The 16,592-nt window shown below is 40.9% G+C and overlaps 2 protein-coding genes across 9 annotated transcripts in view; one reads left to right on the top strand and one right to left on the bottom strand.

Annotated features, from left to right (window-relative positions):
- The window catches only part of kif9 (kinesin family member 9), a 106,141-nt gene extending 91,286 nt beyond the window's left edge, over positions 1–14,855 (top strand). For all 4 annotated transcript variants that reach the window (XM_087986587.1, XM_087986586.1, XM_043687968.2 and 1 more), the window contains 3 exons: positions 4,852–4,964; positions 9,472–9,576; positions 14,705–14,855. In XM_087986587.1, the coding sequence (XP_087842713.1) occupies positions 4,852–4,964; positions 9,472–9,576; positions 14,705–14,818 (332 nt within the window). In that variant the 3' untranslated portion in view covers positions 14,819–14,855. The remainder of the gene's footprint in view (positions 1–4,851; positions 4,965–9,471; positions 9,577–14,704) is intronic.
- LOC122548955 (tubulin delta chain-like) overlaps positions 13,874–16,592 on the bottom strand; it is an 84,582-nt gene continuing 81,863 nt past the window's right edge. For all 5 annotated transcript variants that reach the window (XM_043687972.2, XM_087986589.1, XM_087986591.1 and 2 more), the window contains one exon: positions 13,874–15,929. In XM_043687972.2, the coding sequence (XP_043543907.1) occupies positions 15,694–15,929 (236 nt within the window). In that variant the 3' untranslated portion in view covers positions 13,874–15,693. The remainder of the gene's footprint in view (positions 15,930–16,592) is intronic.

Raw genomic sequence — 16,592 nt, 5'->3', positions numbered from 1 at the left:
TCAGATGTCAAGTGCTTATAGCACTTCATGACCAAGCAGGACAAAGGTAATGGAAAAGATGTCTCCATTCAGCAGACAGCAGAACTGCTGGCACAGGATGGCTAATATTGATGACTACTGTTGCAATTGTGAGAGGTTATTGTGAGAGGGCAATCCAGTAACTCAGTGCTTAGCACTGCTGCCTCACAGTGCTAGGGACCGGGATAGATTCCAGCCTCAGATAACTGTATGTGTGGAGTTTGCACATTCTTCCTGTGTCTGCATGGGGTTTCCTCTGGGTGCTCCAGTTTCTTCCCAGAGTCCAAAGATGTGCAGCTTAAGTGGACTAAATTACCCATAGTGTCCAGGGAAGTACAGGCTAGGTGGATTAGCCATGGATTACAGGGATAGGGAGGGTGAGGGGGGATGTCTAAGTGGGAAGGGATGGTTTGGACTAGATAGGCTGAATGGCCTGCTTCTGTAATGTCGGGATTCTATGCATATTTTGGCCAAATCAGTGTAGCAACTTCACTGTTAGCACATGATCCCTGGTTTCCATGAGCCTGCAAGTGGTCATTTCAATGCATGTTACATTCCTTGACTCCAGTAGTAACAGAACTGAACACGTTTCTGTACTCATGGATGTATACAAGTTCATGCAGGCCATTCCCACCCATGACCAAAAGGCCTTAACTATAGCCAGAGTGTTAGTGCACAATTGGCTTGTCTGTTTTAGTGTTCTATATTGGATGCACAGTGATCAGGGACTCAACTTTGAAGACAAGATCCTACAGGAGCTCTGCAAGGCCTATGGCATTATCAACCTCAGAAAATAGTATAATGAAGTGTTGCTTGAAGTCAGAAGTCTATTGGATGATGGGAGGCAAGCAGCATTGTTGCAGAAGCTGAAATGTTGGTGCAAGATGACTCAGGTAGAGTCAGCAATACAGAATCCTGTGTATGTAATCCTGTGTGGATAGGCCTACTGCTACCATGAAAAACAGCCAGGGAAAGACCTATAGGATGCAGGAAGTGAAGCAAAAGTGCCTCCAGTCAGACAATTCCTGGAATCCTAAGTGACATAACGCCCAACATAGGATCCCTTGGAAGATACTATTACAAATAAGAGGCTGAGAACATCTCAAGAAAATGCTGGATATCAACGCATCCCTTACCAGCTTTTAAAAATTCATTCATGGAACAAGGGCAGCATTTATTGTCCATCCCTAGTTGCCTAGATGAGAAGTGATAAGCTGTCATCTGAAACCACTGTAGTCCATATGTTATGGATAAACCCACAACCCTATTAGGGAGGGAAATTCAAGATTTGGCCAAGAGACACTGAAGAAATGACAATATATTTCTAAGTCTAGATGGTGAGTAGCTTCAAAGGGTACTTGAAGGAGGTAATGTTCCCACGTATCTGCTGCCTTTGGTCTTTTAGATGGTAGTGATCGGGAGTTTGGAAAATGAAAGGAGTCTTGATGAATTTTGCAGAGCATTTTATAGACCGTTGCAGACATACTGCTGCTATAGATTGTTGAATCATAGAATCCCTACAGTGCAGAAGCAGGGTGTTTGGCGCAAGTCCATACTGACCCTTTGAAAAGCATCCTACCCAGACACACCCCCTCAAGCCTATCCCTGTAACCCCATTTCCTATGGTTAACCCTCCTAGCCTCCAAATCCCTGGACAATATGGGGCAATTTAGCATGTCCAATCCACCTAATCTGCATATCTTTTGGACTGTGGGAGAAAACCAAAGCTCCCAGAGGATATCCATGCAGACACAGGAGAATGTGTAAACTCCACACAGACAGTTGCCCACACAGACAGTTGGAATTGATGCCGTGTCCCTGGCACTCTGAGGCAACAGTGCTAACCACTGAGCCAACGGTGGAGAGAGTGAATGCTTGTGCATCAAGCAGGTGGCTTTGTCCTGGATGGTGTCAAGCTTCTTGAGTGTTGTTGGAGTTATACCTATCTAGGCAAGTGAGAAGTATTCCATGACACTCCTGACTTGTGCCTTGCAGATGGTGGACAGGCTTTAGGGAGTCAGGAAGTAAATTACTCGTTGTGTGATTTCTAAACTCTGACCCATTCTTGTAGCCACTGTATTTAAGTTGCTAGTCCAGTACAGTTTCTGGTCAATGGTAACCACCTGAACCTTCTCACTCTCTCTCCTCTTTGCTTAAAATGAAATCTACAGCAATGTCAGGAAATTGGTTATAGCTGGATTTAGGTGGAATCTGTGCATACTGAATGTTCTTTCTTCTCCACAGGACCTATTCTTAAACCTTGCAGCTCTAAAGAAAGTATTTATTCCGTTATCATTATCATATTCCTTCCTGCTCCCATATTTCAGTAGTTCAGCAGTTTGTCCATGCTCCCTGCAGTGTTCAGTCTTATCCATACAAATTGAAAGCACTTTGTATGTATTGGATAAGATCAAAGAATGAAGCTTCTCTTTCAGTACATCCTAGATACCCATATCTGCCTCACTTATTGTTACATTATCCAACTCTCGATTACTGACCAAATTTAAATTACTCCCTAATATAAAGGATGCAATTGTCACCTGAATCAAATTGTGCTGATAATTCTTCCTCACAGAGGCATTATGATGTCTGCAGTTTGGATTAAATCTGAAACTAGTAAAACAATTATTGTTTATCCCTCGTTGTTCCCAAGGATATTAAGAAATAACCAGTGACTCAAATCACATCTTGGCCCAACAGTCAGGCAGATTGTTTTCTTTGAGAAAGTAATGAACAATATACAGAAAGGGGAACTGGTGGTCGTACTGTACTTAGTTTTCCAGAATGAATTTAACAAGGACTAATCAAAAGTTAAGACGCAAAATAAGAACTAATGGTTTTGAGTGCGACATATCGGCACAGAGGAAGGATTGGTTAGCTGATAGGAAGCAGAGGGTGAGGGTGAGGTGACAAGTGAAATGCCACAGGGAGGGGTGCATCCTCAATTATTTGCAATGTGTATAAATGACTTGGATGAAGGGACCAAATGCATTGTTCTACATTTGCTGAAGATAAAAAATAGTTAAGTTGTGAACAGGGCATAAGGAGTTGACAAAGGGATATAAACAGGTTAAATGACGGGGCACAAGTTTGGTCGATAGAGTATCATGTGGCAAATTGCGATTTGTCCATTTTGGCAGAAAGAATAGAAAAGCAGAATACTGTTAGAATAGGGAGAGATTATAAAACTCTGTGGTAGAGAGTGATATGAATATCTTCATACGTGTATCACAAGATGTTAGTATACTGGTGTAGCAAATCTTTAAGAAGACATGTTGCAATTTATTACAACAGGGAATACAAAAATGGAAGTGCTATAGTTGCATAGAGTGTTGTTGAGGCTATGTATAGCTGGGTTAGAAACAGTTCAGAGAAGGTTCACTTGATTGATACTTGAGATAAAGGAGGTCATTATCTTTTGAGAAAATATGGTTCAGGCTGGGCCTAAATCCATTAGAATTTAGAAGAAAATAAAGGGTGATCTTATTGAAATAGATAAGATTCTGAGGAGACTTGACAAGGTGGATGCAGAAACATGTTTCATCAGAACTATGGGACATAGTTATAAAAATAAAGGATCTACCATTTAAGTTGAAGATGAGGAGGACATTTTTCTTTCAGAGTATGTTGAGTCTTTGCAACTCTCTTCCCCACAGACCAGTGGAGGCAGGTTCATTGAATAAGTTTTAGGCAGAGATAGATTTTTATCTAACAAGGGGATCAAAGGTGATGAGGAGTAAGTGGGAATGTAAAGTTGAGGCATGTAGTGATGGACGGGACTAGGCCAAAGATACTGAGGACAACCAGGAAGGGAATAGCAAGAGCTAAAATAAGAGACAAGAATAATGATTGCTAGGCAGTGCATGTCTCAGTCTTCGAGAGGCACAATTTCAGAAATATATTTTTAAAATATAAACCAGATGATAAAATATGCCTCACTATTCTGGATTAATCAAGGGAGAAGTTACCCTGGATACTTTTCTAGCCATTTCCCAGTGATGGCGTGCTGGAACCAATTACAGAATCCCTACAGTGTGGAAATAGGCCCTTCAGCCCTACAAGTCCACACCAACCTTCCAAATAGCATCCCACCCAAATCCATCCCCCATTACTTTACGTTTATCCCTGACCAATGCAACCAACCTAGACATCCCTGAACACCATGGACAATCCAACATGGCCAATTAACCTAACCTGCACATCTCTGGATTGTGGGAGGAAACCGGAGCACCAGGAGGAAACCCATGCAGACACGGGAACAACGTGCAAACTCCACACAGTCAGTCACCAAGGCTGAAATCGAACCCAGGTTCACTGATGCTGTGAGGCAGGAGTGTTAACCACTGAGCCGCCATGATTGTGATCCACCTAGATTTAAAACAAACTCACTGATTGTGCTCAGAAATAAATAATGTCAACCTGAGCACAAAGTGAGATTGATACGTAATGAACCAATCTCCAGCAAATTGTCAGAGAGGAGAAAAAAGTTATATTTTAACCAAGTATTACATCTGACATGAAACATTAAGTATGTTTCTCTCTCCACAGATGGTGTCAGGCCTGCTGAGATTTTTTTCTAGTACTTTCTGTTTATGTCAAAGTTACAACACCTGCAATTTTTAACTTTTGTTTTAGCATTTAATTCACTGTGACTTCACTTCCAGGAATGACTACCATGAAAAAGTTCTGCTTTTTCTTGTCAATAGGATTTCTATTTGTCTCTTTCATTTTACACATCTTCATTACTTTCTATTTTCCTCCTCATGTTTGAGAAGAAGAAATTTAGCAGTATGATTTTAAATAGTGCCCTTTTTTTCCCCCTTTTTGATACAGAGTTTGATATTTGGTACAATGAGTCTTTTCTCATTTCTGAAGATGTTCAGAATTCAGTACAAAAAGATAACATTCGACCAGGGTTGATCCCAGAATCCAGAATGCTGTCTTTGGTAAGTTTCTTAGGATTGCTTGAACCATATATGTATGCTGCATCCCCCTACTCTTGTTAGTTTGGCCTGACAAGTAACTTTGCCATTCAGACCATCAAATCAGTTATGGTAGTCCTCCCTTCCTGAGTTCCTATATCTTGCTTGCTTCCTGTAGCCTTCAATTCTCAATGTATTCTAATCCCCCTCTCATGCTCACACCTCATACCCCTTATTATGCCTTCTAATTTAGTCCCACTCATAATCTACATTCCTGTAATATTCTACCTTGTTCAATATAGGTAGCCATCATTTAAGGTTGTGGCTATGTTCTTGAAATTGGTGACTTTAAGTGAATAATGGTTTCCCACAGGAATCAGTGCTAAAGTCAGAGTTAGGATCCTATTGCTTGGAAAAAAATAGGGCACAGATTGAAATACCCTACAGTACATGTGCAGTACTATGTATTTCTAGCGGAAGTAAGTTGCAAAATAAAATGAATCTCTAAATATAAAGGAAGTAATCCATACAGTGCAATATACAATTATTTTTAAAGATTTCTAACCAATACAGTGTACAAAATTAAAAATCACACAACACCAGGTTATAGTCCAACAGGTTTAATTGGAAGCACACTAGCTTTTGGAGCGCCGCTCCTTCATCAGGTGGTTGAATGACAACCACCTGATGAAGGAGCGTCGCTCCGAAAGCTAGTGTGCTTCCAATTAAACCTGTTGGACTATAACCTGGTGTTGTGTGATTTTTAACTTTGTACACCCCAGTCCAACACCAGCATCTCCAAATCATGAATAGTGTCCAGTATAAATGCTTTTAGATTGACCAAGGTCCACCTAGTGGCAGATATTGGTCAGTGCAGGTAATCACTTGGCCACAGGCATCTGCACTGATTGAACAGAATGAGAAGCAGATGGCAACTGAAAAACTCACAGAGGTCTAAGCTAAGGGGCAGGGGCTGGCCTGTAAACCAGGACAAGAGCAAGGCTGCAAATCAGGCTGGGGGATAGGGCAAAGTGGAAGGAGAAGTTAAAATCCCCAATGGCCACATTGCACACTGGAGACTTTAAAGGTAAAAATGGAGAGTAGGAATGGGAATGGGAGTGAGTAAAGGGACTTCAGGACTTAGGCTGGAACTGGACGCTCTGGGGAAATGGTTCTATGTACCTTGCAGGAGGTCTGTGGCAAAGGATGTTAAAGGGAAGCTCAGAACTCGGCACGGTGGCTAGCACTGCTGCCTCACAGCGCCAGAGACCTGGGTTCAATTCCTGCCTCAGGCAACTCTCTGTGTGGAGTTTGCACATTCTCCCTGTGTCTGCGTGGGTTTCCTCCCACAATCCAAAAATCTGCAGGTTAGGTGAATTGGCCATGCTAAATTGCCCGTAGTGTTAGGTGGAGGGGTAAATGTTGGGAAATGGGTCTGGGTGGGTTGTGCTTCGGCGGGTTGGTGTGGACTTGTTGGGCCGAAGAGCCTGTTTCCACACTGTCAGTAATCTAATCAAATTAAATGAATGTATTGGCACTGCTTTATTCACAACATTAAGTGAGTTGACTTTATGTTGATTGCCTGTATCACTCTTGTGTACTCCCGATATCTTTATTACATCCATTTTATTCTACTTTACCCAACACTGGAGATACTAAAGGAATATTTTGCATCAATATTTACTGTGGAAAAGTATATGGAAGATATAGACTGTAGGGAAATAGATGGTGACATCTTGCAAAATGTCCAGATTACAAAGGAGGAAGTGCTGGATGTCTTGAAACGCATAAAAGTGGAGTACACCTGATCAGGTGTATCCGAGAACTCTGTGGGAAGCTAGAGAAGTGATTGCTGGGCCTCTTGCTGAGATATTTGTATCATTGATAGTCACAGGTGAAGTGCCGGAAGACTGGAGGTTGGCAAACGTGGTGCCACTGTTTAAGAAGGGTGGTAAGGACAAGCCAGGGAACTATAGACCAGTGAACCTGACCTCGGTGGTGGGCAAGTTGTTGGAGGGAATCCTGAGGGACAGAATATACATGTATTTGGAAAGGCAAGGACTGATTCGGGATAGTCAACATGGCTTTGTGTGTGGGAAATCATGTCTCACAAACTTGATTGAGTTTTTTGATGAAGTAACAAAGAAGATTGATGAGGGCAGAGCAGTAGATGTGGTCTATATGGACTTCAGTAAAGCGTTCGACAAGGTTCCCCATGGGAGACTGATTAGCAAGGTTAGATCTCATAGAATACAGGGAGAACTAGCCATTTGGATACAGAACTGGCTCAAAGGTAAAAGATAGAGGGTGGTGGTGGAGGGTTGTTTTTCAGACTGGAGGCCTGTGACCAGTGCAGTGCCACAAGGATCGGTGCTGGGTCCTCTACTTTTTGTCATTTACATAAATGATTTGGATACGAGCATAAGAGGTACAGTTAGTAAGTTTGCAGATGACACCAAAATTGGAGGTGTAGTTGACAGCGAAGAAGGTTACCTCAGATTACAACAGGATCTGGACCAGATGGGCCAATGGGCTGAGAAGTGGCAGATGGAGTTTAATTCAGATAAATGCGAGGTGCTGCATTTTGGGAAAGCAAATATTAGTAGGACTTATACACTTAATGGTAAGGTCCTAGGGAGTGTTGCTGAACAAAGAGACCTTGGAGTGCAGGTTCATAGCTCCTTGAAAGTGGAGTTTCAGGTAGATAGGATAGTGAAGAAGGTGTTTGGTATGTTTTCCTTTATTGGTCAGAATATTGAGTACAGGAGTTGGGAGGTCATGTTGTTGCTGTACAGGACATTGGTTAGGCCACTGTTGGAATATTGCATACAATTCTGGTCTCCTTCCTATCGGAAAGGTGTTGTGAAACTTGAAAGGGCTCAGAAAAGATTTACAAGGATGTTGCCAGGGTTGGAGGATCTGAGCTACAGGGAGAGGCTAAACAGGCTGGGGCTGTTTTTCCTGGAGCGTCGGAGGCCGAGGGATGACCTAATAGAGGTTTACAAAATTATGAGGGGCATGGATAGGATAAATAGACAAAGTCTTTTCCCTGGGGTTGGGGAGTCCAGAACTAGAGGGCATAGGTTTAGGGTGAGAGGGGAAAGATATAAAAGAGACCTAATGGGCAACTTTTCCACGCAGAGGGTGGTACGTATATAGAATGAGCTGCCAGAGGATGTGGTGGAGGCTGATACAATTGCAACATTTAAGAGGCATTTGGATGGGTATATGAATAGGAAGGGTTTGGAGGGATATGGGCCAGGTGCTGGCTGGTGGGACTAGATTGGGTTGGGATATCTGGTCAGCATGGTGGGGTTGGACCGAAGGGTCTGTTTCCATGCTGTACATCTCTATGACTCTATGACTTGCTCACTTCCCATATCCTTTAATATGTTTTCAGTCTAATTTCACTGTTATTGTTCTTTCCCATAATCTTTAATATCCTAACTAGTCTGTTATCCTCTTTCTACTCATTCCCCACATCCTTGAGTGTTGCATGAGGATGGAATACTTGATGAGCTGCAGATATTGTGAGGTATTTTTCTGATACGTCCAGACAATTTCACCTGCAACAATTGTAAACCAATCATTAAAGTGGTCAGGCTTAGCTAGCAACAGACCAAAAATCACATTACAAGTACAGGAAAAGAGAGGGGAGATTTCCAAGTTCTAAAGCAAAGAGGGTTGGTCATTTAGAAAGAGGGCTATATATTTTAGTCAGGAATTGGGGGAGGAGCAGTTGTCATTAACGTTTCTGTCCCTTGAGAAAAGATTACTTGGATAGTCAAGAGGATAGGATGGGCTGTGCATCAGGACAATCCAGCAGCCTGTCAGAAATGAAGGGAAAAGAGAGAACTGGTATTAGGGGTTTACAGATAAATTACTGTGCAAATCGAAAGCAGAATAATCAGTGCATGTCACTTTCTGAGTGTAAGGTCAAGGATTTGACATCCAGCTTGTCAGAATAGAATGGACAGCAGGTGAGGAACCAATTATTGTTGTCCATATGGGAAGAAATAATATCAGTAGAAGCAGACAAGGGATATTGGGAAGGAACTTTAAAAAGTATTCTTCAAATGTAACCACTTCTGAAATATTATCCATGATAGTAAAAAGAGACAACAGGAGAGTGATTTTATTCTTAAGGTTTTGATTTAATAAATCAGGAGTTTGATCCCTCATGCACTGAAATGCTGTTTAGAATAAGTGGAATTTATACATATAAGACTGGAGCCACTTAAACAAAAGGCAAGGGGAGAGGGATTAACTAACTGGAGAGAATGAATGGTGGGTGAGCATTTAAATGTGGGGATTAATTACAGCAAGCAAAAGCGAACAGAATGGAGCATACTCTAAGATGTACCAGTATAAATAAAAATCAATGTTTAATTATTCTGAATCTGATACTGAGAGTAAACAAAGGAAAGTGTTTATAAAACAAATGGGAAATGTAATAAAAAATTATATTTGACTCACAATAAAATTACCATCACCCAGACAAAAAGTATTTCTCTTCCTTCCATCCACCCAGGATGAAGATGATAAGGAGAAGTTCCAACGTATCCAGAATGATATCCTGATGAAAAATCCAGGTTCAGCTGCATTTTACAGGGCACAAATGAAGCTGAAACAGAGGGTAGGTGAATTCCAGGTCAGACGATGGAATGAGACTCAGACTGTGTGGGGATTACTAAGATGAAAACTAAAACTTCATATTGGTGGGGTGACAGAGAGAAACAATGAGTTCTTTATTTTGGTCAGAATGTGGCTGACCAACACAAGTTCAAGGACTAAGTATGTGAAAATGACAACGTGGGCTTTTGCAGATTGGTCATATCCCACCTGATCTCTACATTGTACCCGAACAGCAATAGCATTGAGACTTTGCATTTCTCCCCACCTAAATGCTCTTTGCGTCAGCCAAATACTCACCAAATTTTGAGATGCAGTCTCCAGGCGTAAGTTAGATTGGATGTGCAGGTTGATGTAAATTATGTCCAGATAGTTTTATGTTCCTCATTTAGGTTCTCATTTTTAACTTGCACTCAACACTTCCATGCCCATTCCAAACAGTCAGCTTCCATAGATCATGGACATCAGAAAGTGTCCCCAGTTGTCAGTATCAATGTCTACTATCTTACTATTTATCTTACAGCCAAGATACCCAAGCAGTTGTGACTCATTTGCCAATTTATGATATAAATGTGGATATATAGAAGTCATGCATTCGATGAAGGTGTCTGAGCCAGCATAGATGTCATTGGCAGATGTGGGTACTGCAGATGCTGAAGAATTAGAGTCAAGATTAGAGTGGTGCTGGAAAAGCACAGCAGGTCAAGCAGCATCCGAGGAGCAGGAAAATCAACGCTTCAGGCAAAAGCCCTTCGTCAGGAATGAGGCCTCAATTTTCCTGCTCCTCGGATGCTGCCTGACCTGCTGTGCTATCCAGCACCAGTTTCTAATCTTGACATAGATGTCATTGGCTTTACATTAAGTATCTGCTGATGGAATTACCATCCTCCAGGACCTCTGAGCGACCTTGTTCTCCAAGAGATGCTGAGGAAAAGTCTGAAACAACAAAGATGGAAACTGTTGAGACTTTTTTTCTGCCTAGCGTATGTTGCTCAGACCTCACCACTGCACAGGACAAAGGCCTGGTAGATTTGCAGTTTAGTGTTTTCATTCATGTTGCTGCTGTTCCATACTCTGTTATTCTGCTTGAACACAAAATCAGTAACTTTTGTAACATCTGTATTAACTTCAGTATCAAGTAATAAAATAGCTGGTGACTGTGGAGCTTGGGTATATTACACCATCTACAATCTGCAGGATTACATTTCCAATCCTGATTGAAGGGGGCATGGCAACATACTGCATTGTAAGATTTGACTTTCTGATGCTAATGGTCAAAACACGTCTTTTATAGATGGGAGAGGGTTTGTCCAATGCTGAAGATATTACTTGCTAGCCAGGAATTCAAATGCAGCATTATCAGAGTAGAGCAATTGTTTGAGTACTTGCTGCACTTTCATCTTGTGTATCGGGCAGGCAAAGTTGAATAGATTTCTGTCATTCTGGTATATAAGTCTGTACTTTCTGTAAATAATCTGAAGGCATATCACATTAGCAAAGAAAAGAATGTACCAAAGAGTGTCTGTGCCAAAACACAACCCTGTTTACTCCACAGCGGACTCTAAAGGGTTCCAATGTTGCCACTTCATAGCTTATCCGTCAAATTGTCATGATAAGAGATGACATTGAGTAGCTTTAGCAGGTAAGCAATTCTCTCCACCAATTTAAATAGACTGCTTCTGTGCACAGGGTTGAATGCTTTGCTGAGATTAAAGAACGGAATATAAAATGGACTCCTTCGATTTTAATGTTTGTATTGAGGCTACCAAACCAAGAACATCACATCAATTTGCAGATTTTATTATTCTGTGACCACACTATGTTGAACCAGGATCTGCAGTCTCACAAGGGAAATACATGAGACCAAATGCTTTTCCCCACAGTGTTCAGCAGGGTGATGCCTCAACGTTGTTGTAATTTTTGGAATAATCTTTGTGTCAAACATCCTGAGCACTTCCCCCTCACTGCCCCTTTGTGACAGATAAGTTTGTGCAGTTTCTGTAGGAATGTTGATTTCCTGTGCTTGATGAGTTCAGATGATTTAGCATCAGGTTCTTGAGTCAATTTAATAAGCTCCTCCACTATGGATTCAGTATTCTACTCAGCATGACTTTCTTTGGTTTCCAGAATCTTCTCCATGGAAAGTGTGCAATGGAGTAGTTTTCAACGGACTGGCTTTCTTTGCTGATAGATCAGTTGCCTCTTTAGTTCCTTCATTCATTCACCTCACATTCCCCATGGTGAAAGATATATGGATATTTCTGGCAAAGTTGAAATAAGTACTCATTGGTGCATCATCTGGCAATCTGTTGGACTTTACTTCAAACTAACCTTAATATGTTGAGTGTTTATGCTTGGACTTTTGTAATTAATGAGAGCAGACAACTTGGCTTCAATGACAGATTCTTTAAGAGTGATGTTAGTTTCAAATCAGTCACATTTCTGCTGTTGCTTCCCAAAGGTTATTATAGATAGTGTCTTCAAGTATGATCCGTTTAGCTTCTATACTCTATGTCAGGATCCCAGAGGGCTCTTGTTAAAGTGTGTCAAGGAACTATTGATATTAGGATGGTGTCTCTGCTTTGAATTAGAACACTTTAAGAGTTGTATTTTAAACTGGTGCATATTAGGCATGGTCTGTATCACAGTCAGTGCTGCAGATGCTGCATATATTTAGAATGTGGTTGAGAGAAGCACATCTGGTGATAATCATATCGAATTGGTGCCAATGGCTTGATTATGGATGTCTCCAGATACCTAATGGTGTGGTTTGTGCTGAAAATGTATGGTAGCAGCAAACCCTCAAGTAGTTTCTAACCATTCTTATTTATCCCTCCCAGGCCATGTAGCCCAAGGTATAAAGGCCTCATGATCCACACCTTTCATTGCGTTAAAATCTCTCAGTAGGTGAAGATATTCAGACTTGCATAATCTGCTTCTAGCCGTTTTAAACTCTTCATAAAACTGATCCTTTGCTTCTGTAGTGAAGGATAGCTTTGGAAACCCTAAACTGGTAGAGCTGCTTGCAGCTTATCGGCTGTGCTCAGCAGGTGAATAAAATCTACTGCAGAAGTCAGGCAAACTTTAAGAGAAAGGAAAATGTCAATTCGAACTGCAAGGCAGGACTATGTGCAGGGGACTGTCAGTGATTGATAGCTGCCTAATAATGAACGAAGCTGTCTATATAAAGCAGAACACAGATATAGCATCCTTACAGGTTTTCCAAGAGTGAATCACTTATTGAAAATGTTACATGTTCACCCTGCAGGGGCAGAGCTCAGAAACTTGTGAGCATGGTGTGGACTAAGGAATTCACTACACTCAGTGATAGAACCTCTGATTTTTAAGGAAGCTATATTGGTATTCTATTTATGAACATCCATATTAATCACAGTCATTTTGTGTGCCATATTGGACAGATGTAAATTCCCTACATTGGTCCTGACATTCGAGTTCAAGATTGCATTTTCCTTTTCCTAAAAATTAGCCTGATTCCAGAAGTGGATTTTAATCACCTCTTGACCAGAGCCTATAAGCTGCAAGCACTCATTGAGCTGAAGCCTGGTCTGAGGTGGCTGACCAGTGGAATAAGGAGGCCTTTCCTACTGTCAGAATCACCCTTATCACTAATTCTCTACAATAATTGAGTTGGGCTTATCACTTGTAACTGCTGTATCCTGCCTTGTATTACGATTCTGCAACGAACTAGATAACTTTATAGAGATTGCTGCCCCTTGTGACTTCCTGGTTATATTCAAAGATATGTATTAACTTGATTGCAGAAGTTTCGAAAAAGGTGTCATATTTAGACATAAGTTCCTCTTTGGGTCCTGCGCCAGATATTTTGTTAGTATTTGCTCCTTTAATCTTTCACTCTCCTGAGATACTAACAAGTTTGTGGAGCAAGGGGTTTACCCAAAGCAGGATGCACTGGTACATGAGAAGCAGGATGCATCCATATCTGCACTGCATGTTTTAGGGTCAAACCTCCTTCAGGTTGCTCTGGAGCTGTAGCCACGGGCTGTGAGGAACCCAGTCTCCTGCCGTTGACATGGGGAGTTGCTGACAGAGAGACTCTGTATTAACATAAAGGAACTTGCACATTTGGCTGTCATTTTCATATTAATCCTAGCCAGGAGTGTAGACTGAAAGTAAAAACCAAGCTAGAACACTAACTCTTTTCAGCACGTACTAGACACATTATCGTTGAGATGTTGGACATACTTGATATGGGTCTGATATAAGCCCCACCAGACACAGATTCCTACCCTACAGTAAATGAGTGAAACAAAATGGTTTTTAACACTTCGATAAGAGGTTTTATTGATTTTTTTTTACATACCATTTTTTATTAACTGAATTAAATTCCCAAACCCATACCTACAGGAAATTATTTGCCTTTTAGAGTAAGAATTGTACCTTTTAGAGTAAGAATTGAATAAATAATTGAAGCAAAGGGAATGTTCGAGAAAAAGAATGAGAGAAACCTGGAACATGGACTTGGGCAGCTTGGCTGCTACTGTTAGGCCCAGATCTTTCACCACTGAGAATGACATGGCATCGCCATGACCTGAAAGGTTTCCTCCATAGAATGCACCATTCATACGAGTCTAACATCTCCAGAAACCCTGTTCTCAATGGCCTAGAATGGGTTCCAGCCTCTGAATTTCACTTTCATCAGAAAGGTAATTAATTTGAAATACTAAGTCTCCTTCTCCATCCATTAGATCTGCACAGTATTTCTAGTATGTTCTATGTGAACGCAAGCCAAGTTTGTTTAGCCCATTAATCCCTGGTAAAAGGCTGATAAACCTACATTGTACCTGCAGTACCTACATAACTCTATAGAATCTCCAGTTCTGACGAAGGGTAATTGGACCCAAAATGTTAACTCTAATTTCTCTCCACAGATTCTGCCAGATTTGCTGTGATTTTTCAATAATTTCTATTTTAGTTTCTGATTTCCAGCATTTGCAGTTCTTTCTGTTATTCCAATATATTTTTAGCTGAAACTTTAGTGCCTAAGATTTAATGCAAAACTCCAGAAAGTGAGACCAAGGCTCTGTAAAATTACGATTTATGTGTCTAGCTAGTCAGTTTGCAATTTCACAATGTGGTTTTCTTCCTTCCAGCAAAATTACCTCAATGCCATGGCTCAGCCTCAACCAGTAACCATAAGGAAGAAGCCAGGAATAATCACCCAAACCATCAAGAACAAACCACCCTCTATCTTCAGTGTTACCTAGCAGTTATACTAATAGAAAATAAAGCTAAAAAGGACCGTCCAGCATAAATACTGCTCAATAACATGTTTTTTCTAAAACAACAAGCTGGCAACAAATTTAAGGCCAGCAGCCCCAAATTAAGGTTTGTACAAAGTTAAATAAATCAATCAAAATCTCATATTGTGTTTTACTACCTGCAAGCATGTTTAGTTTTAAATTGGGTTTGTTCTCACATGTTGTTCTCAGACATGGAGTCAGCCCTGGATACCAAGTAAATAAATGTACTAGCTAGTGTATACTTAAAGGCAACTTTCTGCCTGTATTCAGTAATTCAATCTTTGTATATGGTTCAGGATTCATTCAGCAGCCTCTATTGAGTTAGCTGATCTCTGGACAATGATCACATGCGTGAGTACTATTTGTGAATTGAATTTCCCATTCCACAAGTACCCAATCACTGTGGGATACTCTCAGTACCACTACAGACCAAACAATAAACCTGGGACCTCTGCACATAAGACAAAACCACTGATGCAACTGCAATTAGTTAGCATGTTCAATATTGAAAGATAGGTCTGAGTTGAATGTTGTGCTGAAAACATACAGCGTTCCAAGGTCAGGGAAGATAGAGTCGACATAGTCCCAGAAGACCATAGTCAGATACAGCTTAGTTGGATACAGAGTAAAACTCCCATTCCAAACACTGCCTTACCCACAATTTCAGAATGAACAAGTATGACATTTTTCCATTGCTCACATGAAAATCTGACTCTGACTGCCCAACCATATTTCAAACCAGGAGACCGAGCTGGAAAATAGTCCTGGAGGAGGAAAGCCATCACTTCTCCTCTTACCAACACTTAACAATAACACATGTACGTTTGTGAGATGGATGGTCAATGATCTCCTGCAGCAATGTATTCCTTCACCACTGAGTCCAGGATCTCAAAGGCCTGCATGAAGTCTTCCTCTTCACAACCGTGTTTCCAGTACCAATGGAGGTAGGCATGGGCATCATACATAGTCTGGGCCTTCTCTAGGACACGCTGAATATAATCTGACACACTGCTGTGGTTGGCACAAATGGTCAGAGAATGGCTGGACGACATCAGGTCAACAATATTGCAAGGATCTTAAAAGAGATGGGAAGAAAAATCACCAACTTCAGAAATCCAAAGTATACAATCCTAAAATATTTATTCCACAAATATGTTAAAACTGTACTTAAAATTTTATTGAATAAGAAAAGCTCATTTTCCCAAAGATCCCGTACACCTTTTCCCAATCATGATCTCAACCCACCAATTTAATCTCCTCCGACAGACTCACTACACTACCCTGTACATTTTGTCCCTGTACTGTTTTTCAGAGACAGGTCACCTCTAACTTTCATCCCAGTTTAAAAACATTATCAACAACTAAATAATGTCACTGATCAACATCTTCAGATTTACCATGAACCAGAAACTGAACAGAACTGGCCATATAAATTATGCGGCTACAAGAGCAGGTAAAAGCTAAGAGTCTGGTGAATGACTTACCTTTTGAATGTCCAAACTCCCATTTACAAGTTTTATAATGCCATCTGATTATGATACCAGACAAGTCAGGTGCCAGAGAGAAACCTGGCTTGTTAGATCATAAGCATTATTTTTATAGTTTGGTTACACAGTCACTGATCTTATTCACACATAGCTAGCAATGTTAGAACATAGAACAGTACAGCACAGAACAGGCCCTTCAGCCCACGATGTTGTGCTGACCATTGATCCTCATGTATGCACCCTCAAATTTC

Source organism: Chiloscyllium plagiosum, unplaced genomic scaffold (assembly GCF_037043375.1).
Source record: "Chiloscyllium plagiosum isolate Xiang-an unplaced genomic scaffold, Cpla_swu_hap1 HiC_scaffold_4, whole genome shotgun sequence".
NCBI lineage: Eukaryota > Metazoa > Chordata > Chondrichthyes > Orectolobiformes > Hemiscylliidae > Chiloscyllium > Chiloscyllium plagiosum.
This window is presented reverse-complemented; position numbering and strand designations above follow the sequence as displayed.